General features: G+C 45.8%; 1 protein-coding gene across 1 annotated transcript; it reads left to right on the top strand.

Moving 5' to 3' along the window:
- Positions 1–14,327: 14,327 nt before the first annotated feature.
- Positions 14,328–17,274, top strand: LOC309966828 (transmembrane protein 42; the record flags this gene model as incomplete). Its single annotated transcript, XM_082847150.1, has 3 exons — positions 14,328–14,519; positions 16,370–16,516; positions 17,134–17,274. 3 exons carry the CDS (start codon positions 14,328–14,330, stop codon positions 17,272–17,274), a joined length of 480 nt encoding a protein of 159 aa, XP_082703276.1.
- Between the last annotated feature and the right edge of the window lie 8,177 nt (positions 17,275–25,451).

The following is a 25,451-nucleotide window of genomic DNA, read 5'->3' as shown; positions in this document are numbered from 1 at the left end:
TCCCTTTTTCTTTGTTCAATAAAAGAAACTAGCATCCAGACCCCAGCAAGATGGTTCTCTAGGACCCTTGTCCACCATCTGCTCAGAATCCTGGCTTTCCAAATAAAGTTGTTTTTCCTGCCCCAACACCTCTTCCCCTGATTTATTGGCCTGTCCTGCAGTGAGCAGAATGAGCTTGGACTTGGTCACAAGGTTACTTTTATCTCTTCTCTGTTACATTCAGCCCATGGCATAGAATTCTCAAATGTTTGACACTACTTATTTTTTCCTCCCTCCCTCCTTCCCTCCTTCCTTCTTTCCTTCCTTCCTCCCTCCCTCCCTCCCTCCCTTCCTTCTTTCTGAAACCGCTAGGTGGCATTTCAGGGACACCAAGGAGCTCTGGTTCTTTATGTCTCAGCTCAGAAAGAATTCAGCAGGAGGCACAGTGATAGATAAGAGGTGATTTATTAGAAAAGGACGCTTGTGAGGCTTACAAGCAGGTGGGCAAGAGGGTGCCGCACCCCCAAAACTTAGTGGGCTACAGCTTTATCATCAAAGGAAAAGCAGGGAGGGGGGAAAGACTACCTTCCTCCTCATTCTTGAGTAGTCATCACGCATCCGTCATTAGCTCCTCCTCCATGTCGGGCAGGGGAGTGTTCTTGTCCCTACATGGTAAAGCTGGGACTGTCATGGCACAATGGAAATGAGCAAAGGGCTGGTAACATATGCTTAAAATGGTAAATCACCTCAGGTTTTAGTATAATGTCACCTTTTCCTTATATTTCTGTTTTTAGTGCACACAGAGAAGCGTGTCCTAGGAATCATTAACCTACTGAGCTCACTGGGCAGGATGTGGGTCTCATGCCACAGTTGTATTACTGTTTGGGGGCATGTCTCATGCTTCTCCTGCATGGTTTTGTTGCTAAGCAAGCCGGCTTGGCTTTGTGGCTTTTTTTTTCTCTTCTTTTTTATTTATTTTTTATACAGCAGGTTCTTATTAGTCATCATTTTATACACATCAGTGTATACGTGTCAATCCCAATCGCCCAATTCATCACACCACCACCACCACCCCCTTGCCGCTTTCCCCCCTTGGTGTCCATATGTTTGTTCTCTACATCTGTGTCTCAATTTCTGCCCTGCAAACCGATTCATCTGTACCATTTTTCTAGGTTCCACATATATGTGTTAATATACGATATTTGTTTTTCTCTTTCTGACTTACTTCACTCTGTACGACAGTCTCTAGATCCATCCACATCTCAACAAATGACCCAATTTTGCTCCCTTTTATGGCTGAGTAATATTCCATTGTATATATGTACAACATCTTCTTTATCCATTCGTCTGCTGATGGGCATTTAGGTTACTTCCATGACCTGTCTATTGTAAATAGTGCTGCAATGAACATTGGGGTGCATGTGTCTTTTTGAATTATGGTTTCCTCTGGGTATATGCTCAGTAGTGGGATTACTGGATCATATGGTAATTTTATTTTTAGTTTTTTAAGTAACCTCCATACTGTTCTCCATAGTGGCTGTATCAATTTACATTCCCACCAACAGTGCAAGAGGGTTCCCTTTTCTCCACCCCCTCTCCAGCATTTGTTGTTTGTAGATTTTCTGATGATGCCCATTCTAACTGGTGTGAGGTGATACCTCACTGTAGTTTTGATTTGCATTTCCCTAATAATTAGTGATGTTGAGCAGCTTTTCATGTGCTTCTTGGCCATCTGTACGTCTTCTTTGGAGAAATGTCTACTTAGGTCTTCTGCCCATTTTTTTTTCTGCCCATTTTTGGATTGGGTTGTTTGTTTTTTTTAATATTAAGCTGCATGAGCTGTTTATATATTTTGGAGATTAATCCTTTGTCTGTTGATTCATTTGCAAATCTTTTCTCCCATTGTGAGTGTTGTCTTTTCATCTTGATTATGGTTTGCGTTGCTGTGCAAAAGCTTTGAAGTTTCATTAGGTCCCATTTGTTTATTTTTGGTTTTATTTCCATTACTCTAGGAGGTGGGTCAAAAAAGATCTTGCTGTGATTTATGTCAAAGAGTGTTCTTCCTATGTTTTCCTTTAAGAGTTTTAGAGTGTCTGGTCTTACATTTAGGTTTCTAATCCATTTTGAATTTATTTTTGTGTATGGTGTTAGGGAGTGTTCTAATTTCATTCTTTTACATGTAGCTGTCCAGTTTTCCCAGCACCACTTACTGAAGAGACTGTCTTTTTTCCATTGTATATCCTTGCCTCCTTTGTCATAGATTAGTTGACCACAGGTGCGTGGGTTTATCTCTGGGCTTTCTATCTTGTTCCATTGATCTATGTTTCTGTTTTTGTGCCAGTACCATATTGTCTAACCTGCTTTCTTGAGTGATCATTAACTTACAGGGGTCTTCCATACTTTTTTCTTTACTTACAATCCCCTAGTGGGATTAACTATTTAATTACCTACTTTGCCCCTTTACTCGGTCCCAATCTCTCCCTCCCTTCCTTCCTTCCTTCCTTCTTTCCCTTCTTTCTCTCTCTCTCTTTCTTTCTCGTTTTCTAAAAAAAAATCCTTGAGCCTTGTCCTATAGCAGTGTTCCAGACCTTTCTTTCTTTAACTCATGATGGAATAGCATTCTAATCTGACCCTCCTTTAAAGTACCATAAACCCCTTTTTAATATACATAATGTTCATAAAGTCAAACATTAAGCCAGTAAAACAAAATGATCACCATTATAGTCTCTGTCAATAACTTTAAAAATGCTAACCAAATTGTTAATATTGATGAATATTTTGGTCCTGGTTTCTTCATGGCCCTAAACTCTAGTTCCAACAATCTCACCACACACATTTCAGCATCAAAACCCTGTGCATTACCTCTTTATATTTGTTTTATAGCCATTCATTCATTCCACAAATATTATCATGTACCTAACGTATGACCGATACAGATCTAGGCACCAGGGAAACCACAGCAAAAAAAAAAAAAAAAAAAGCATTCATAAATTTTTGCGGCTTACATTCTTGTGGGGAAAAGAAAAAAGATAACAAGCAAAATTAAAATAATACATGTATTTTGCAAGTGATAATGACGAGGAGAAAAACTAAATCAGAGAAGGGAAAAATAGGCTGTGTGTATGGGCATTGCATTTTTTTTTTTTTTTTTTGGCCGTGCCTCATGGCTTGTGGGATCCTAGTTCCCCAGCCAGGGATCAAACCCAGGTCCCGGCCATGAAAGCGCCAAGTCCTAACCACTGGACTGCCGGGGAATTCCCCACATTTTTAATCCCAGAGGAAACCATAAAAGCCCTGAGAAAGTGACATTTGAATAAATAAGATAGTTATCCAGCAAGCCATGTAGATGCCTGGGGAAAGTATTCCAGACAGAGGGAACGCACATGCATGTGTTCTAATTCTGGAATATTCCAGAGACCACTCAGGTAGACAAGGAGGCCAGTGAGTGAGGAAGGGGAGAGTAGCAGAAGTCGAAGGCAGAAATGTGATGGCGATGAGTGGGACCTCACAGTGAGATGGAAAGACATTGGCAGTGGAAGGTTTGGAGCAAGTTCAAGTAATTTGCTTTAACTTATTCTTTGACATACTATTCTTAGCTTCAATAAAATTATACTTCAGAAGGGTTTGAAAAATCATATATGTATATATGTTTATATCTATATATCTTTATAAAGATTTAAGACTTTTTAAAATGTCATGGCATTCTAAAAGGTAATACAGTAAGTCCCCTATGTAAGAACCTTCAAGTTGTGAACTTTCAAAGTGCATTTGCATGTCCAATCACGTAAGTTAGTTCATGTGTCTGGTATACATTGTCACATGTGTGAATCCTTTACAAGTGGTTGTGCTTTTGTGTACTTTACTGTAAGTACTGTATAGAGTACAGTAGTACAGTATTTTTATTTCAAGCCCAGGATGTCCAGAAGCAAGTGTAAAAGCAGCAGTGATGTAGCTGGTACTTCTAAGAAGTGCCAAGCGATAATGATGGAAACAAAAGTGAAAATAATTGAGAGAGTGAAGCGAGGCAAAAAGATAGAATTGGAGGCCCAGAGAAAGGATGAAGAGAGACAAGAGGAAGAAGAAGTAACTGAAGAACCGAAGAGATTCATGACGCAGGAAATGACAAAGGGATTTTCTTTATTTGAGGAGGCACTGTTAGTTTTTGAGGCACAGGACCTGAACGTAGAATGGTACACGAAGGTTGCAGTAGCCATTCAGAACACAATCCAGTGGTACCGTGTCATCTATTACGAGAAAAAAAGAGCTACTACCCAAACGTCATTGGAACATTTTTTCAAGAGGGTAGATAGAATTGAATCCAACAAGGAACCAGAACCTGTGCCATCAAAGTCGGGTGTGAGTGAAATTAGAGCTTGCCCTCCATCTCCTATTGCTGACGATCCTTCAGCTCTACCATCTCCCACCTCCTCTCCCTCCTCCAGTCAGCAACTCTCCTTCCCTGTTCACACAATAGCAGCCGCGGTATGCCAGCTGTTGTACTGTACTACTGTCAAGGTATTGTACTGTAAGATTTAAAATGTTTATTTTTTGTGTTTGTTTTTATGTATTATTTGTGTGAAAAGTATTATAAACCTATTACAGTACAGTATTATATTGCCGATTGTGTTGGCTAGGCTAACTTTCTTGGACTTACGAACGCACTCTTGGAATGGAACTCATCATATGTAGGGGACTTACTGTATATAAGCTCTATGCTGATAACACAAAACAATTACTATTGATGCATCTTACAAATTATTTTTTAATGCTTGCATATTACACATTACAGTGGCTCCTTTGGAGCTATTAACTCTTAAATGACAAATGGATATTAAAGATTTTGCAGGTATCCAGAATCTAGAAGAAAGTTCTGCTGTATAGATTTTTCTTTGCTAGTATCATAAGTTGAAAAATCAAGAATCTTATTCCCATATTCAAAGTGTGTTTATATAATATGTATTATCAGATATGTGTGTAATGCAAATACAAGCTACTGTGTATGGAAACTTCGAAATTTCTTTCACTGTTCCATTTTCATGAAGAAGCAATTGATAAACTAGTATATTTAAAATACTCTTTTTGGATTAGTGTGTTAGGATAATACCCTTTGTGATTACTGAGAGCTTAGGATCTGTTTCATCATGCAATTACATATTTTAAAATTATCACATTGTACATTGTTTTAAATATAGCTGATTTAATGATAGGTTTCAAATACTAGGGCACATACGTAACATACTGTGGAAGTACATCTCTCCCCTTGGCAATTAAAGGGTCTTTGAGATTACCCAGCTTAGTTATGTTGAATATGTACATTAGAAAGGTCCTTTGCTACCTATATTAGTGACCCCCATATCCTTATCCTATCTGTAATTCTCAAGTAATTAACTTCATGAGAACCCAATTCCTTGTGTGGCTGGAGTTCTGATCAGGCTCTGATAAAGTCAGGAAATGACCAGTGAAAAAAGTAAGGAATAACTCCTCCTAGAACACAACCAGTTTCTTCATCATGAATATGGCTATTCTTTGACTCTTTTCTATGTTATCCATTTACAATCTGAAGTTCACATTATAGAGCAGGTCTATCTACAGTACATTTTAATAAAAGCCCAATCTGAGCTGAGTCCAGTAGAAAAATTTTTTGTATCCTATACATATGCATATGCATGTAAGTGTTTCTGATTTTCAGAAAATATCATGGTGCTGGTTAATGCCCAATTTGTTAATCTGAGAGCTTTTTTCACCTTTCTTCATACTAACTCTGTAATGATCTTTAAAAAGAAGGGAATAGTATATTATAAATTATCTAAATTGAAAATGTATAAAACCTGTTAGGTAGGCATAACCAACATCTACGTGTAGTCCAAAGCCCTTAGCAGCCTTATTATCTACTATAGTTACTCTACAGGAATAACTTTGGGTCTCTCACTCTTAGAGCAACACAACTGGAACTGAACTATAACACATGCTTCACCTAAGATTTTCCATACTGCATGTCAACCTTGGCCTGCTGCATAAAACTAGTGAATCCAATTTTGTATATCCTTAAATTTCTCCTCTCTCTCATAAACTGCATTCTGATAACTTAGTCTGTGGCTTTCTTTGAGCATGGAAATCTTACTGGGTGTTATCCTGATTCAATAAATCAACAATTGAACCTCAACTATGAGGAAGATATGAGCAAGGATCGCCAATGAAATTAATAAGAATTGCTTAAACATTTGCAGCCTTATAGGAGATCATAGCCAAGGGAAGAAGCCTACCATTCAAAGGAAACCATGTTCTCATGTGAAAAATTTTTGAGTACCAAGAAATATCAATATAATGTCATGTGAGAGAGCATCCATTTTGACTCTTTTGTATCAGAGATTAAGAAACCAAGTGTAATGGAGTTACCACATGATTCTACAATCCCAATCCTGGACATATATCCAGAAAAGATGAAAACTCTAATTCAAAAAGATACATGCACTCCAATGTCCACAGAAGCACTATTTACAATAACCAAGATATGGAAGCAACCTAAATTGTCCATCAGCAGATGAACAGGGAATTCCGTTGGTTAAGACTCTGAGCTTTTACTGCCGAAGGCCTGGGTTCAATCTCTGGTTGGAGAACTAAGATCCCGCAAACCACACGCTGCAGCTAAAAAAAATAATAATCAGATGAATGAATAAAGAAGATGTGGTACATATATACAATGGAATATTACTCAGCCATAAAAAAGAATGAAATAATGCCATTTGCAGCAACACGGATGGACCTAGAGATGATATTACTTATATGTAGAATCTAAAAAATAATACAAGGGAATTCCCTGGTGGTTCAGTGGTTAGGACTCCACACTTTCACTGCATGGGGCACGGGTTCGATCCCTGGTCAGGGAACTAAGATCCTGCATGTTGCACGGCGTGGCCAAAAAAAAAAAGAACTGTAAAGAGATTTGGAACCATGTCAGTTAAGGATCGACTAAGTACTAAAGTAACTGGGAAGTCCAAGATTATGGACTTAAAGATTATGTTAAAAGAGACTGATTTGTAAGAATATTTCAGAATTGACTTTTTCTGCATATTTACTAAAAATATTAATATGTATAAATAACTGCAGCAAGAAACTAAGAAAATAGAGTTGCATTTAAGTTAAAGGTAACAAGATTAGTGTTTTCCAAGATTACAAAGTTGCATTTGTGTTGGAAACAATACTTTAGTTTTATGATATAAAGAAATAATTTGTCTTTGTAATTTTGTTACAGGAAAGTTGAGATTTGCAGGCTTATAAAATTTCTATGATTTTTATAATTTAGGAATAATTTTACACTAAATATTTTCCCACTAAGACACCAAAAATTAATACTCCCTTTAAAACAAGATTACTATCATGTAGGAACAACTTCCATAGATTTGCAGTCTATTAAAACACCATGAGGGACTTCCCTGGTGGTCCAGTGGTTAAGACTTTGCCTTCCAGTGCCGGCGGTGTTGGTTTGATTCCTGGTCAGGGAGCTAAGATCCCACATGTCTTGAGCCCAAAAGATCAAAACATAAGACAGAAGCAATATTGTAACAAATTCAATAAAGACTTTTTAAAAAATGGTCCACATCAAAAAATAAAAAATCTTTTAAAAAATTAAATAAATAAAACACCATGATATAAGAATACTGAAAAAGGAAGCCTTAACACACTGACCGCTTTTGGACACTATTTTCTTCTTTCCTTTATTATGCTTCCATGAAAGGCAGAGTGATCAATTTAGGGGGCTGGTTTAATATACAGGAGACACATGATACAAGGGTGCTGATTGAATCAATGGGAGTCACTAATTACTGGTGACCGATTTAACAACAGAAGTCACATGATCCACGGGGCTGATTGCCGTGCCGGAGCATGCCCCACGGTGGACAGCTCCTCCCTGCCTGTGACTGCTCTGGAGGTGGGAGAAGGTGGAGCAGCGAAGCTGGTAATAAAGAGGCTTGTGTCTTATCACCTGTTTGAGTTCTCTAGGTCTGCCACAACAAATTGGCACAAACCTGGTGCCTTAACACAACAGAACAATATTCTCTCACAGTTGTGGAGACTACAAGTCCAAAATCAAGGTGTTGGCAAGGCTCCGGCCTCTAGAGGACAATCTGTTCCACCCTTCTCTTATCTTGTGGTGTTGCTGGGAACGCTTGGCATTGCTTGGCATGTAGATGCATCGCTCCAATTTTTGCCTCTGTGGTCACATGGCATTCTCCCCGTGTCTCTGTCTCTTCTTCTAAGGACACTAGTCAGATTAGGGCCCACCCTAATGACCTCATCTTAATTTGATTACATCTGCAACTGACCCCACTTCCAAATAAGTTCACATTCACAGGTGCCAGGGATTAGGACTTCAATATATCATGTACGTAGGTATGTATGTATTTGCCTTGCTGCTCGGCTTGCATGATCTTAATTCCCAGACCAGGGATTGAACCCGCACCCTTGGCAGTGAAAGCTCAGAGTCCTAACAACTGGACTGCCAGGGAATTCCCAATATATCACAATTCAGCCCATAACATCAGTCATAGCAAGAAAAAGGAGATTACAGCCTTCAGCCAGTACAGGACAGGGAGTTAGAACTGAATGTTTTGCAAAAACCCAGAACCCAAGGAGTCCAGGGATCTTAGTCATCCTGGCAACTCTGCTGCCTGGAACAGGCCTGGTCCAGAGGATGTATGTACTCATTTGTTTAACTGGGCAGAGAAATAAATGGACACAGAGGGAAAAGAGACGAGAGAGAGGAAGACACTGAGGTAAGGTTGGAGTGAAGGCTTAAGAGAGACAAGACATGCCCTCCCTAGGTTGTCACAGGCCACACCCATCCCTCTTGTCGCACATGGGGTTGGGGGTGGGGTGGTTCTCATATTTAAATTCCCTGCTTGGCCCCTAAGGCCTCTTAAATTTGTAACTTTAGCTCCTAAAGGTGAGGGAGAGTCTGAATGGGTCTCCCAGAACTCAATAGGTCATCTTTTGTCCATAAGCCATCTTTGAGGTTTGTTTTCATTGCTTTTTTTAATCGGATATTCATTTTTAATTATTATTTATTTATTTATTTTTGGCTGTGTTGGGTCTTCGTTTCTGTGCGAGGGCTTTCTCCAGTTGCGGCAAGCGGGGGCCACTCTTCAACGCGGTGCGTGGGCCTCTCACTGTCGCGGGCTCTCTTGTTGTGGAGCACAGGCTCCAGAGCGCAGGCTCAGTAGTTGTGGCTCACGGGCCTAGTTGCTCCGCAGCATGTGGGATCTTCCCAGACCAGGGCTCGAACCCGTGTCCCCTGCATTGGCAGGCAGATTCTCAACCACTGTGCCACCAGGGAAGCCCTTCATTGCTCTTTAAATAAATGTGGGATAAGGTATTCCTCCCCCACCACACTCCCAGTTCAGGGTGCTCTAGTTTGCACCATGAGGCTGTCAGCAAGTTTTAAAATTTTATTTATCTTTTATAATCAAATCATAGTCTGTTCAGTCAGACATCTGTAGCAAGGACATGAGCTGGTCACAATATTGGGCACTGTGGCAGGAACAAAGAGAAAACGTGCATAGCATCTGCTTGATGGAGCCCAGTGAAGGAGGCAAGTATGTTGCAAGGCCTGTGAGTGTGCTGAGGGCAATGATCAATTACAGCCTTGCTACTCAGTGTGGTCCCCATTGCCCCACAGCATTAACATCATCTGGGAGTCTGTTAGAAATGCAGAACCTCAATCCAGCTCCAGACCTGAATCAGAATCTTCATTTTAACAAGACTGCTAGCAGGTGATATTTATGCACACAGTAGATTTGTCCAGGAGACAGAAATCACTTCCCAGCAGAGTGTCCAAAGATGGCATCAATTCAACCATCATCACCAGAACAGGGCCCTGTGCTGGGGACCTAGAGAAGAAATAAATGTGTCCTTGCCCTCTAGGAGGCTAAGAGGGAAACAAACACACAACCACAGGAGTGGTGCAAAGGTAGGGGAGTAGCAGAGTCTGCTTTACATAGGTGGTGGCTCTGAGATGCTCAACTGCTAATGCTAGTAGAGGCATCATTTCTTCTAAGAAAACTCTTTATAGTGCATGCAGAGTTGATCCAGTGCAACACAATTCGATTTCCTGTAGGTTCCAAGTAACATAAGAGCTGGGATCACCTTTGAGCTGGGGTTCACACAGCTCTTTGTTCAGTGGTACAGTGCCTCTCTGAGCCTCAATTTTCTCAACTGCAAAATAGGACAATTTGTACCACATAGGAGTTATCAGGGTTATCCATGCTTTTTTTGGAGCCACAAAGCCACCTTGTGAGAGAGGATGGCAAATAAGGACTAACATGAAAACTTACTGAATGGAAAAAAAGAATGCTGCTGGACAGTATGTGCACTGTGAAATCAGGTTTAGAAAAAAAAGCCCCATACATATTATATGAACTTTTTTTTTTTTTGCGGTACGCGGGCCTCTCACTGTTGTGGCCTCTCCCGTTGCGGAGCACAGGCTCCAGACACGCAGGCTCAGCGGCCATGGCTCACGGGCCCAGCCACTCTGTGGCATGTGGGATCTTCCCAGACTGGGACACGAACCCATGTCCCCTGCATCGGCAGGCGGACTCTCAACCACTGCGCCACCAGAGAAGCCCTATATGAACTATTTTTTAACGTGTACTATATATGAAACTACACATAGAGAAGAAGACCTGTAAGAACAATGACTTTCCTGGAGGGCAGAAGTAGGCCTTTATATACTTAAACAGCAGTTTATTTTCAAACAAATGTATACTTCTTAAACGAAAACATTTTACAAGTATTTAAGTGCATTGGGAATTGGAAGTAATGTTAATCCTGATTATCTGAGCAGGGTGATTATGGATGACATGTTCTTCTAATTATACTTTCTAAATTTCCTACAATGAGCCTGTATTCATCTGGGCCATTTGATTTGTCAGAAGCCCTAATTAGGGGACCTTCAAGATGGCTGAGGAGTAAGACATGGAGATCACCTTTCTCCCCACAAATACATCAAAAATACATCTACATGTGGAACAACTCCTACAGAACACCTACTGAACGCTGGCAGAAGACCTCAGTCTTCCCAAAAGGCAAGAAACTCCCCAAATACCTGGGTAGGCAAAAGAAAAAAGAAAAAACAGAGACAAAAGATTAGGGACAGGACCTGCACCACCCGGAGGGAGCTGTGAAAGAGGAAAAGTTTCCACATACTAGGAAGCCCCTTCACTGGGGGAGACGGTGGGTGGCCGTGGGGAAGCTTCGGAGCCACGGAGGAGAGCGCAGCAACAGGGGTGCAGAGGGCAAAGCAGAGAGATTTCCGCACAGGTGCCGACCGGCCCTCACCAGCCTGAGATGCTTGTCTGCTCACCCACCAGGGCGGGTGGGGGCTGGGAGCTGAGACTCAGGCTTCAGAGGTCAGATCCCAGGGAGAGGACTGGGGTTGGCTGCGTGAACACAGCCTGAAGAGGGCTAGTGTGCCACAGCTAGCCGGGAGTGAGTCTGGGAAAAAGTCTGGACTTGCCTAAGAGGCAAGAGACCATTGTTTCAGGGTGCACTAGGAGAGGGGATTCCTTCCCTGTCTGCCCACAGAAGGCAGAGCATTGCCTAAAAGAGCTCCAGAGACAGGTACGAGCCGCGGCTATCAGCTTGGACTCCAGAGAGGGGCGTGAAACGCTAACTCTGCTGCTGCAGCCGCCAAGAATCCTGTGTGCAATCACAGGTCACTATCCACACACCCCTGGGAGCCTGTGCAGCCCGCCACTGCCAGGGTCCTGTGATCCAGGGACAAGTTCCCCAGAGGGAACACACAGTGAGCCTCAGGCTGCTGCAACGTCACACTGGCCGCTGCTGCAACGTCACACTGGCCGCTGCTGCAGGCTCGCCCCACATTCCAATCATAACTTCCATACCCCTCCCTCCCCACAGCCTGAATGAGCAAGAGCCCCCTAATCAGCCGCAGCTTTAACCCCATCCTGTCTGGGCAGGAACAGTTGCCTGAGGGCGACCTGCACACAGAGGCGGGGCCAAATCCAAAGCTGACCCCCGGAGCTGTGCGAACAAAGAAGAGAAAGGGAAATCTCTCCCAGCAGCCTCAGGAGCACCAGATTAAATCCCCACTATCAACTTGATGTATCCTGCATCTGTAGACTACCTGAATAGACAACGAATCATCCCAAAATCGAGGCAGTGGACTTTGGGAGCAACTGTGGACTTGGGGTTTGCTGTCTGCAAATGATTTGTTTCTGATTTTTATGTTTATCTTAGTACAGTTTTTAGCACTTGTTATCATTGGTGAATTTGTTTAGTGGTTTGGTTGCTCTCTTCTTTTCTTATTATCATTATTATTTTATATTTTAATAATTTTCTTTTATTTTTTTTCTTTCTTTTTTCCTCCCTTTTCTACTTCTGAGCCATGTGTCTGACAGGGTCTTGGTGCTGGTGCTTGGTGCTGGCCTGGTATCAGGCCTGAGCCTCAGGTGGGAGAGCCGAGTTCAGGACATTGCACCACCAGAGACCTTCTGACCCCATGTAATATCAATCGGAGAGAGCTCTCCCAGAGATCTCCATCTCAATGCTAAGACCCAGCTCCACCCAACGGCCAGCAAGCTCCAGTGCTGGACGCCCCATGCCAAACAACTATCAAGACAGGAACACAACCCCAACCATAGCAGAGAGGCTACAGGAAACCACAAACAAGACAAAAAGACAACCCTCAGAATGGGAGAAAATATTTGCAAGCGAATCAACGGACAAAGGATTAATCTCCAAAATATATAAACAGCTCATGCAGCTCAATATTAAAAAAACAAACAACCCAATCCAAAAATGGGCAGAAGACCTAAATAGACATTTCTCCAAAGAACATATACAGATTGCCAACAAACACATGAAAGGATGCTCAACATCACTAATCATTAGAGAAATGCAAATCAAAACTACAATGAGGTATCACCTCACACAGGTGAGAATGGCCATCATCAAAAAATCTACAAACAATAAATGCTGGAGAGGGTGTGGAGAAAAGGGATTCCTCTTGCACTGTTGGTGCGAGTGTAAATTGATACAGCCACTATGGAGAACACTATGGAGGTTCTTTAAAAAACTAAAAATAGAACTACCGAATGACCCAGCAATCCCACTACTGGGCATATACCATGAAAAAACCATAATTCAAAAAGAGTCATGTACCACAATGTTCATTGCAGCACTATTTACAATAGCCAGGACATGGAAGCAACCTGAGTGTCCATCGACAGGTGAATGGTTAAAGAAGATGTGGCACATATACAATTGAATATTACTCAGCCATAGAAAGAAACGAAATTGAGTTATCTGTAGTGAGGTGGATGGACCTAGAGTCTGTCATACAGAGTGAAGTAAGTTAGAAAGAGAAAAACAAATACAGTATTTTAACACATATATATATACAGAATCTAAAAAAAAAAAAAAAGGTTCTGATGGATCTGGGGCAGGACCGGAATAAAGACGCAGAGGTAGAGAATGGACTTGTGGACACGGGGAGGGGGAAGGGTAAGCTGGGACAAAGTGAGAAAGTGGCATTGACACATATACACTACCAAATGTAAAATAGATGGCTAGTGGGAAGCAGCTGCATCGCACAGGGAGATCAGCTCAGTACTTTGTGACCACCTAGAGTGGTGGGATAGGGAGGGTGGAAGGGAGAGGCAAGAGGGCGGGACACGGGGATATATGTATACATATAGCTGATTCACTTTGTTATACAGCAGAAACTAACACAACATTGTAAAGCAATTATACTCCAATGAAGATGTTAAAAAAAAAAAGCCCTAACCATCCCTACCCCCCAGCCCCCCACCCCCACTTTCTCGCTGAATCTGCCGGTCTCTAGCGCCCTCTGCCAAAGTATCTCTACGTTTTGCGCTTCTCGAACTAGAAGGTGCAGGCCAGACTCCTGGGGGTCTTGCTAAACTGCATATGCTAATTTAATGGATGTGGGGCGGAGCCTGGGATTGGGCGTTTTACTCATATTCCCACGGGAAGCTGATGCTGGACCACACCGAGTGACAAGGATTGAAACTGCTAGGCAGCGAAGAGTTATTCTACAACAGCAACCACAGTACCAGTCAGCCTTAGACACCGGTCCGACAGTGCTCCTCGGAAAGCCTAAACGTAACACGGAAAGCCGTCCACCCTCGGGAGAAGCCTGTCCTTGGCTCGGCCGGCGACCCCGCCCCTCGAGGCCCTCGCGGAGCCTCAATTGGTCACCCCTCTCGCGTGAGCGTCTCGTCACGTGAGGCCGCCGTCCAATCGCGGAGCGATCTCGGCCCAGCCGGTGGCTGTCGCGGCTGGCGCACGGAGAGGTGGTGGCGGGCACCATGGAGGGAAGACCTCAGGTCGCCGGCGGAGGGGTGTGTGCGGCTGCCTACCCCGACGCCTCCGCTGGATTCCCCCCGCACCTCCAGGCGGGAGCGATGCGGCGCCGCTTCTGGGGCGTGTTCAACTGCTTGTGCGCCGGCGCGTTCGGGGCCTTGGCTGCCGCCTCCGCCAAGCTGGCCTTCGGCAGCGAGGTCGAGCCGGGGGCGCCGCCGCGGCGGGCCGGCGGGTGGGGCCGCGGCAGGAGGGGCGCTGCGGGGCAGCGGGGCTTCGGGATGGAGCGGGGCTGGGAGCGCAGGGGGGCCGCCTCACCCGCGCTGGCCTGTTTGGCCCACTCCGCAGCCAGGCACTACTGACAGCGTGGGCAGGAAGGCATCCCTCGAGTCCATATCACGCCCAACCCACGTCCATTATAGGTGGTAAGAGACTTCGGGGACTGAGGCTTGTACCCTTATCTGGGACCTAAAATCTACCCTCCGATTGGGCTAGTTCACTCTCGGGGAAGACGCACACCTTCCACATCCACTCTCTACCTCTCATTTTAAGCCCTTTGTGCCCGAACATTTCTCTCCACGTGACTGTAAAGGTGAGACACCTGTTGCCCATCTCTTTAACTCCGTAGTTAATGGCTGTTTTGACTGGTCTCCCCTGCTGGCGGAAACTTGGGAATTTGGAATATCCTAGGTATAAGGGAGACTGAGAGAAACATTCTGGACATAACCCCGATGTTGAGAACTCCTTAACTGCCTCCCCATGTCTGCTAAAGGCGTACCTTTGCCTCTCCCATCGCGAGTTATAGGCCACCTTCTGCTTGTTAAAGAGATTTCATTGCATCTGCAACCCAGGGTTAGGCCCTGACCTGGACAGTAGACAGGTTGATTCTTTAGGTTTAAGCTAATCCAGTGGGAGCTGCCATGCTCGAGGTTGGTATCCTGTTGGGTGTAATTCTTGGAGTAAGTGGTCCAAAGTAAGATGAGTGACTATGAGCCATGAGGTTTTTCTAGTCTTCTCAGTTGTGCATCAGACCGTCATAAGCCTTTACATAAGCAGGCTGGCACTGGCACATAAAATGCTTCTGTGTAAATTATACAGAGACACTCCATCCTTAAGACTCTGTATATTCACCTGCTGATGAGAAGTAAGAGGATGAGGTGTAGATGGGCACCATCCCCAGGAGAAGCAGCTCTGTCTGCAGGCAGGTTTATAACTCAAAACCAAACAAGGGGTCTGCATATCCTTTGTGTAGGAGGCTTCTAAAGATCCTCTCTTCTTTCAGTGCTCTCCTTAAAAAAAAAAAGAAAAATATCTGCAAGTTCTCCAAGTGATGCCTGGGGTCACCAGTCAAATAGTCCCCCGTGTGGTTTCCCTAGGCATGGCTGTGTCCTAGTTTAGATCATGGAGCCACACTTCCTGGGCCTGAATCCTGGCGGCTCCCCACAGCTGTGGTGTTTTAGGCAGGTTACTTAATGCCTCAGGTTCTTTATCTGTAAAATGAAGTTAAGGAATAAATGAAAATGTACTTAAAACACTTAGCACAGGGCCTGGTACAGAGTAAAAGCTCAAGAATGCCCAGTGGGACCGGCCTGAGTGGGTTTTAGCCTTCACAGAATGGGGGTGGGGGTGGGGAGACGACTAATTCATGCTTTACCTGATCCCGGGGAAGTGACGACTCCGCCCCTGATTTACTCATCCCTCAGACTGAGCAATAACCACTTGGCCTGCTGAGACTGAGCTTCATGCACTCCTCACTGTGAGGCCAATAAAGGACTGGTGTTCAATAGAAGATAACTGGTATGGATTCGTATTTTACTTCTGCCCAAGGTCACATGGCTGGCAAGATGGCCAAATAGAGGTTGTTTCAGCTGTTAAATGGGTGTGCGCCCTGCTGAGGGTTAAGTGAAGCCCTGTGCAGGAAAGCTCTGAGGACCCCCAGGCTGTGGTGGCCCGGCTGCCAGCAGTAACCATGACCCTGGCTGCTGTGAGGGGGTCTGCCGGTCATGCTGCCCAGGGCTGGCCGTGGCTGCAGTGACACTTTCTCCTGCAGGTGAACGTGGGCTTCTGCGTCTTAGGCATTATTGTGATGGCCACCACCAATTCTCTGATGTGGACGTTCTTTAGCCGGGGCCTCAGTTTCTCCATGTCTTCAGCCATTGCATCTGTCACAGTGACTTTTTCAAATATCCTCAGCTCGGTGAGTAGCCTGAGCGTACAGTTTCTCTGTCCCAAACCTGGGCTCTGGGAGGGTTCTGGGTGGGTTGTCCTTGGGCAACCCCTGCTTCTACATAGGAGAAGGGCCAGGAACTGAAGCAGAGGTTGGGCTGTGTCTTGACTCCCGGTGGCTGCCCCTCTAATCTCTAACTTGGAGGAATTCTCAAGTTAGATGGGGATGAAGTCCAACTGTCAAAAGCCTACTTGCTTGCTGCTCCTCAGGGGTCTGTGAACTCAGGCAGGAGCTGTGGAGGGTCGAGGTTCTTCTCTCCCAGGTGGGGCTGAGCCACTCAGCCCTGCAGTCCAGGCAGGGAGGACTTGGTGGACCAGTTGTGTGCTGGGCCTGGCTGCCGGCCTCTGCTGGGCTTTCTTGTGCACTTTGCTGGGTCCGATGCTGTGAGGAGGTACCCTCCCCACTTCTCCAGGTGAGATACGCTGAAGGTAACAGATGGGTTTCAGGCCCAAGACTTCCAGCTCCAGACCTTTCCTCCCACCCTAGGAGGGCACTCAGCCACAGGGGAGTCATGTGGTGCCCACCCACTGTGGTCGCATCCTGTGGGCATGTGCCTGCCCAGCCTCACAGCTGTCTCTGTCCTGCAGGCCTTCCTGGGTTTTGTGTTGTATGGAGAGTGCCAGGAGGTCTTGTGGTGGGGAGGAGTCTTCCTCATCCTCTGCGGACTCACCCTGATCCACAGGGAGCTCCCACCACCCAGGAAGGCTCTTCCACACAAGCAGCAGTAGCACCAGCGGGCTGGGCGGACCCGCTGGAAAGACAGTGATGGCGGCTCAGGCTCGGGTTGGCGTGTGGGGACTGCTTCTCAGGGCGATCTGGGTGTGCAGCCTTCTGACCCTCGGCCAAAGAGAGATGCTTCCCAGGGAACCAGGCCTGTGACCGAGCAGCCTTGCGGGTGGACAGCTCCGGCTTCGCAGCAGTGTTCTGCCCGAAGCCTTCTCGGTCCGTCTGCTCGGTGCTGTTGATTCTCACGCTCCACAACCCACCCAGTGAGCCATGGCAGGTGTGGGAGACCCTGGGTTGGTGGGCTTCCTGTATGGACTTGAAACCATGCTGTAACTGCAGTCCTGTTGCCTAACAAAGGCCAGTCATGGGATTTTGGAATCAGTGACTGGTGGGGCTTTCGACAACTTCACACTGATATGTCAGGCCGTCAGCGTCATGCTTCTGGATTATGGCAAGAGAAGGAAAATTAGATTAATAAATACTTTTTTTGTAAGTTAAAACTGCCAGGTGTGGAATCTTAATTCTTTCCTACTTTTTTTCCTTTCCTAAGTTTTTTGAGTAAGAGCAACCAGGGTGAGCTGCAATTCCTGGAGGGGGAGTTGAAACTCCTCCCGCTGCTTCCAGACCTGGGGCTTGACTGCTCTCTGCCTGCGTGGTTCCTTCCTGACTTCACGCAGGCTGGTGCTCTTCAAATTCAGGAGCATCTGTCCATTCTCTTGGTCCCAAGGAGAAAGGCTTGACCTCAATTTGGGGGCCTAGTTTTATTTTACTTATTAGGAAAGGAAACTGGCCCAGAGGTTGCTCCCACCCCCTCATGTTACCTCTTCTGCCTTTTGGTCCCGTGGCTTTTTTGTATCTTACACCACGTGAATCTAATTCCTAGTTCAAAACAGTCTGTTTGCTGCCTGCACCCTCTCCCCGTGCATAGCTTCAAGTGCGATGCTCACCTGCCCCAGTTCCCCGGGGCTCCCCTGGCTGTCTGAGAGCCCTCTCAGCTCTCCTGAGCCTGACTGCCGGCCCCAGGAGGTCTCCTTTCACATCCCCTGCAGGAGAGAGGGCCTTCTTAGCCACGAGGCTGGGGGAGAGAGGGGTCATGTCCAGCTGGCCCCTCCTCCCCACGCACATAGCACCTTCATTGCTGTCCTCCATTACTGGTGGCAGTGGCCGGATGCTCTCCAGAGCTGTTCTGTGACTCCCAGTGACTTCGCTGTGGCCCAGCCCCCTCTCCAGCTGCTCCCTTGCTGCCTCCTTCCCTCCCCCACTCACCGTGCCTGAGTCACCCACATGTCTGCATCTCAGCAGTTCTTAAGGCCGCCACAGCCAGTCGTGCCTCCATGCTTTTGTGCCTGCTTTTCCCTTTGCCTTGGATTCCCTCCTCCTTCCCCTGTCCCTGGAAAACTCCTCCTTCATAACCAACAGGGCACAATTTGCTGCTCTTTCGGAGCTGCCACAGGGGCCAAGGCCAAGCTGTGATTCACAGAATGGTAATTGACTAGCCCCACTTTGACACATTGAAGCCTCCCAGCCTCACTGGAACGCAGAGGCAAGGTCAAGGTACTGGAACCATGGGCAAGAAGAGGGATCAGAGTCCCCACTATCTGAGATGCCCCTCTTCTCTGTGGACTATGTCCATACACTAATAAACTTGTGCATATGAGTAAACACAAACAAACGTTTATTAAGTACCTACCACCTGGTAGTTACACGGAATCTAGGCACAGAGAAAACGGGGGCCAAATAGACTACTAGTCCAGGAGCCTGGGGTCTATCAGACTCAGAAATTAGGGGTGCTGGAAGTGTCATTAGAAGTCTTCTTTTATGATGGCAAAGATTTTATCTCAAATGCCTAATCTAATCAATGGGTTGTGGGTACCCAGGGCAGTTGAGAATGGGCGGAAAGCCCCCAAAACAACTGTGATGTCTCCATGGACTCAGGATGGGAGCCTGGAGAACGCAGCCAATTATTATTCCACCTTGAGCCCAACTTCTTGTTTTCCAAAGACAGGAAGAGACTTACCCAAAATAACCCAGTTCCATCCGTCTAGATTTCATCTAATTCTGTGCTTGATGATCACTCATTCGGGGGGACTATAATAAATGACCACACTCCTCCTCTCTAGCTCTTTGGCAGCACCTGAAGAGACTCTGCCCTTGGACTCCAATACCTACATGGGCAGCCTATGTTTGATGATGAACCAATCATCAAAAGTTTCATAATTGCAGGAATTCTAGAGTCCAAGGAAACGACCGCCTCTCAGGAGTTTGCATCTTTCCAGTACCCTGAGCTCCCTGTAGAGGTTAGCCACCTGCAGGCAGAAGGGTCTCCTGGCTGGAGTTCGGCCTTGGCTTGCGGGTGGGGCCCTAAGAATCCTGGAGGGGCCCCTGGTTGGCTTATTCTTTAGGTCAATTGTATTCCTAAGAAAAATGACACCTTGCTTTTCCAAATAATTATTTCTGGAGAAGTGATGGATCAAACAGTTTTTTTTTTACATTTTTGGTCAACTAAATTCTTAACATTTTAATTTTTGGAATAAGTAATTACTTGCACATTGTACAAAATTCTAAAGATGCAAAAGTTACAGGGGCCCACCCTCCTGGAAGGCAGTTAGCGGTCTTTCATTACCGCTAATTTCATTACCGCTAATTTCATTACCGCTTTCATTACCGCTGGCAGAATTGGCCAGCCACTTATCGGCACTTACATCTTCTAAAATGCCCTGCACATCCCACTTGCCACCCTCACCCAAGTGGCTTAGCAGAGTATTTCTTCCACCTCCTGAGAGAAGTCTGGGAAAACGCACCTCTCTCCAGGCAGTCATGGTTCCAGGGATGTTTGAGGTGCCTTTTTTTTTTGGTAATCTTTTATTTTTATTCATTTATTTTTATATTTATTTTTGGCTGTGTTGGGTCTTTGTTTCTGTACGAGGGCTTTCTCTAGTTGCGGCAAGCGGGGGCCACTCTTCATCACAGTGCGCGGGCCTCTTCACTACGGCAGCCTCTCTTGTTGCGGAGCACAGGCTCCAGACGCACAGGCTCAGTAGTTGTGGCTCACGGGCCTAGTTGCTCTGCGGCATGTGGGATCTTCCCAGACCAGGGCTCGAACCCGTGTCCCCTGCATTAGCAGGCAAATTCTCAACCACTGCGCCACCGGGGAAGCCCTGAGGTGCTTTTTAACAGGCGCTCTAGCTTTGCCTGGCTGGCCTGCCTTTTAATTGGCTCTGACGGTATTTCAGGAATTAAGAGGTTTTAGCTAATATATCTGCGTTGCCAAAGGCATGGAGAAAGCACAGGGTGTTGGTGGGGAGTGGGAACTGTTTCGGAAGAGCTAGATATTTGGATGAATGTTACAAGTGAGGTGAAGCCTGAAAAATGCAAAACATGATGTAAGCCCAGGGGATCCCTGGGTGGAGGAGGGGCACCAGGCCTGAGGTGTGGGTCCGAGGAAGAGAGCTCATCTAGGGCCAGGTGGGGGAAGTGGTTACACCAGTGTCAGGTGCTCTGGCCAGATTAGAGGTAGGGGCACTCTGAGGGAAGAACAGAGCTTAGCTTCAGTTCTGCTTCTTTCTCTGGGCTGCTCTGTGAGGCAACTTGACTGACAGGCCCCTTTTGGGATTTGGGGTCTTGTCTGTGAGGAGGTATGATATCCAAGGGTATGGAAGGGAGCCCTGGTGTGGTGGGCGGGAGCCTGTGTATTAACCCTGGAGCTCTGGAAGGGCATCTATGGGAATCCTCCCTCACAAATGTCCCTTGTTTAAAGGGCCTTTCTGGGGAAGCCCTTGCAACTGTCTGTCTTGCTAGATGGGGCATCTGAGAACCACAGGCTGCAGATGGGGCTGGGTGGTGCAGGACGGTCCTTAGTTTGGTGAAGAGGGATCCTGCTTAGGGCTGAAAAGAGGCCAAGATACAGGTCAGGCTTGAACTCTGGTTGGCATGGGATAACATGTCTTGAGTTCCTTAAAAGAGAGTCTGACAAAGCTCAGGATGTCAGGTTATTTATACATATACATGATTGCTGGCAACACCAGAAGCTAAAGAAAGGCATGGAACAGATTCTCCCCTAAAGCCTTCAGACAGACAGACACACACACACACACACACATTTTCCTGGCTTGATATAATGCATCATTTTGGTTCTATTTCTCTGCTTTAACTTACCATGAAAACATGTACCTGACTCACACACCTTCTCCCCCTCTTCTCATCCCCACCCCACCACAGCTGCCTGACACAGGCAGAATTGGCCAGCCACTTATCGGCACTTACATCTTCTAAAATGCCCCGCACATCCCTTTGACAGACACCAAGTCCTCTGTGGAAAGCCTGGGCGTCTCCCTGCTGTAGACCATTGACCAAGGGTGAGTCCACTTAAGCTGTTCTTACAAACAGTGCAGAAAATCTCTCCAGGACATAGATCTTTGCTCATGTGTGCAGGTATTTCTGAGATGTGAATTCACAGTAGGGGGTTATAGGGTCAAAATATAGATACATTTTGCTAATGCCAAATTGCTTTGGGAAGAGATTGCATTGATTTATTCTCCACCGACAGATCTTTTTGATTTTTGCCGATATAAATGGTTGAATAATTTCACTGTTGTTTTAATTTGCATTTCTATTTGTGAGGCTGAATATTTTTATGTTAATTAACTATCTCCTGTGAATTGCTTGTTCATATCCTTTACCTATTTTGAGTCATTAATTTGTTCGTATTGTGTGTAGTCTTTATACAGAAAAGTGTTATTGCTGCAAATCATTTCAGTCTTTTTTTAACCTCTAAATGCCTTTCACCACTAGAACTTTGCCATTTTAATGTAGCCAAATTTGTTAATTCCTTCCTTTAGGGATACTGGGTTTCATGTCACCCCAAGAATATGTTTTCTATGCTTTTTCTAAAACTTTTGGCTTTATACTATTAGGCACCTGGAATTTAATTTTTTAGCGTGTGGAGTGATGTAGATAGAGCTCCAACTTTCTCAAATAATCTATCATTTCCTAGTGTTTTGAAATGCTGCTTTCATACATCTGGGTCTCTGGACTCTTTAATTTGCTTATTTATCTTCTCCTACTGCAATGTCGTACCATCTAAAGTATTGTAGTTCTATAGTACATATTGATACGTAGTAGGCAAATGCTCCTCACCACTGTTTTTCTTGTCCATAGAACTTTTAAAAGCTGTTGGGATTGAGATTGGCACTGCATTGAATTTACCAAGTTATCGGGGGGAGAATCATGCCAAGTGACTACACTGAGTCTTCCCATCTAGGCATGTGGGATACTGTTCCATTTATTCAGGTCTTCTTTGTTACATTTAGGAAAGTTTTATTGTTCATACACAATTTGCACATTCCTAGTTGGATTACTTGCAAGATGTATTTATAGCTTTTGTGAATGAAATATTTTTCATTATATTTTGTACTTGCTTGCTGGACTATATGGAAACTATTGATTTTGATACGCTGATAGATCTAGCAAAGGACTTGACCAAACTCTAATGCTTTGTTCCTGAATGAAGGTTTCTGATGGTCTGTTTCTTATAGGGTGTCTGAATATTCCAAGGAAAAACCAGTAAACTACTGTTTTCCTTAGACCTTAAGATACAGACAAATTAACTGGGGGAATATTGTTAAAATGTGTATTCTGATTCAGCAGGTGGGGTTGGAGGCTCAGAATCTGTGTCTCTAACAGGGCTCCCAGGTGATGCCAGTGTTGCCAGTAGTGTGGCCCCCAGAGCACATTTTAGTAGTGAGAGGCTAGATGATACGTTTTCTGTGATCCATCATAAAACAGATGTTCCTCTTGGATTTCATATGAAACAACTGTTGCTAATACGCATGGAGCAAGAACATCTGTAAACGCGGGCAGGATTCCTAGGAGGGTTTGTGAAATGTCAGAGCTGGAAGAGCCCCTGGAAGCTGGATTAACCACCTTGCTTTACATTGGAGAATACTGAGGCCCAAAGGGGCGGTGGAGTCATCTAAAGCATCACAGCTGTGTCCCAGATCAGGTAAGTGCCATACTGGGGCCAGTTTATTCTAACTAGCCAGGGGACTGGCCTTTAGCTAGCCTCAGAAACTGAACCTCAGTTTCCTCATCTATAAAATGGGGATAATAACACCTGTTCACCGCATGGCACATCCGTGAAAGTCAAATGGGCCAACCAGCAAGAGGAAAATGGACAGAGAATGGCCTGAGTGCCTAAGAGGACCCAGGTCTGTCTGGCTCCAGAGGTCATGCTTGTTTCTGGCCCTTTGTCTTCCCCCAGGGTGATGGTGAGTGAAGAGGAAGCCTATAGACCCAGGGGGCACAGACTCAAACTGGCTAGACCAGTTGGCGGTAACAATGGGGACAGTGGGGTCTTGTGGACAAACAGGAACAGGAAGGACCGTGGTAAACAGGAGTGGGTGCTGCCACTCAGCTCATCTAACTGAGACTGTGTAGGAACGTGGGCCCTGCACTTCCGGATCTTCTGACCTTTCAGAATAAGCTAGAGGAGTGTGTGTGTTCTTCTACAATGTAAAGCTCCTGGGTCTTAAAATGCGGCAATTAATTCAAGTTGTAAAAATCACTGTGTGGATCAGACACAGCAAGTCAGAGGTTAAACTTGTCCTTAGCTTGTCAGTTTATAAACAGTGCTGCCAACAGCTGAGATGCTACTGGCACCCCTGCCCCGCCCTGGTGCCATGTTCCAACCCTGACAGGCTGCATCTGACTCTCCAGCATGGGTTTAATCATCAGTATTCATCAAAAGCTCCCTAGGTGCTTCTCACAGCACCCAGCATGGATGCCTACGTGCTGTGTCCAGCAATGGCCAGGACCCTTCAAAGAGGCTGAGCTGACGTTGGGACTCCTGGTTTCTCACACAACTTACTTCCCCTCTCCTGCAACATCCTCAGCTGAATGCATGTCTGTGTGTCTGAATTTTCCAGGACAGTGAAGCCAGGTGAGACCATTAGATTCCAAATAAAAGGCATCCCAACAATAGCTGGACTTGAGAAATTTATCGTTTAGTTCCAATCAGGTGAAAGAGGTTCATGCTGAGAAGACTGTTCTCATCACAACTAGCCTTTGCCTGATGCCTTGGAAAGAGGCAGCAGCTCTGACTGGCTCTAAGCCTTGGTTGAGTGTTTCAGCATTTCCTGCTTTGGGATTAGCTTTCAGATAATTAGATTTTATTACTCATTAGATTTCAGATGATTAGATTTGATTACTCATATGAGGGCAGATTCAAGAGCCAGCGGGGTGAAAGTTAGCGTTCAAAGGCCAACACAAATCACAGGCAGCAGGACCCACTAGGCCAGGTCATATGGAATCACAGGGTAGCCTGTTGACAGCTAGAAACGCCCAGCCTGGGCCACAGAACCTCACCTCTCTGCCTTGAGTCATGGCCTCAAAGAGCAGGGCCACCACTATCTGCAGTCAGAACCAAAGGCGTCCACAGCCACAGAGTCCCTCCCTGGAGACACAGGCTATCAGAAGCTGCTGCCCACTTGCCCCGTGAGGAGGGACCACCTCTTCAGCCCCAGAGTGCATCAGCCCTGGAAGCACCAGCCAAGTAGAGTCTTCTGCCAGAACTGGGCTGGGCCTGCTGGAAATATATTCTCTCCTCGCTCCCCCTCCTGCCTGAAATCCCACCCCTCTTCCTTCCCTGAGGGGGGCCTACCTGAGGAAGAGCAGGTAGACGGGGCCTTTCCCTCGGATCTCTGCACACACCGGGCCTGGGCCTGGGCCTGGGCCTGCCTGCCCAACCAGAAGCAGGACTGAGGGCCAAGTGCTGTCTGTTCACCTTTGACTTTCGACAACTTCAGGCAACTTGAAACTATGGCACGTAAAACCCAACTTCACAGCCCCTACGCTTCCCCATGGTTGGTGAGCCTTCGAGGCACCTGTAGTGTAGTAGGCATGTCCAGTCTTCCACGTGGAAGGAGCCCCAGCCCCTTGGTGGTGGCGGATGACCCAGTGGTCCCTCCTACTTGATGACTGATGGTGTTGGTAAGTTAAAATCAGGAACCTTCAAGGGGGCCAATGCGGGGGTGGGGGGATGAGGGAGGGAGGGAGGAAGATGGTGAACAGCCCCACCTCTCCTGGTGAGGGAGCCTGCATACCTGCTCCCTCCATACAGCCCCTGAACCTTCTCCAAGGAAGCCACAGCCTCCTCACCTGGTCCCATCCAGACATTTCACTC

This window comes from Leucopleurus acutus (assembly GCF_964270905.1).
Source record: "Leucopleurus acutus genome assembly, chromosome: 10".
Taxonomy (NCBI): domain Eukaryota; kingdom Metazoa; phylum Chordata; class Mammalia; order Artiodactyla; family Delphinidae; genus Leucopleurus; species Leucopleurus acutus.
Note: the sequence above shows the minus strand (reverse complement) of the source record. Positions and strands in the feature narration are given on the sequence as shown.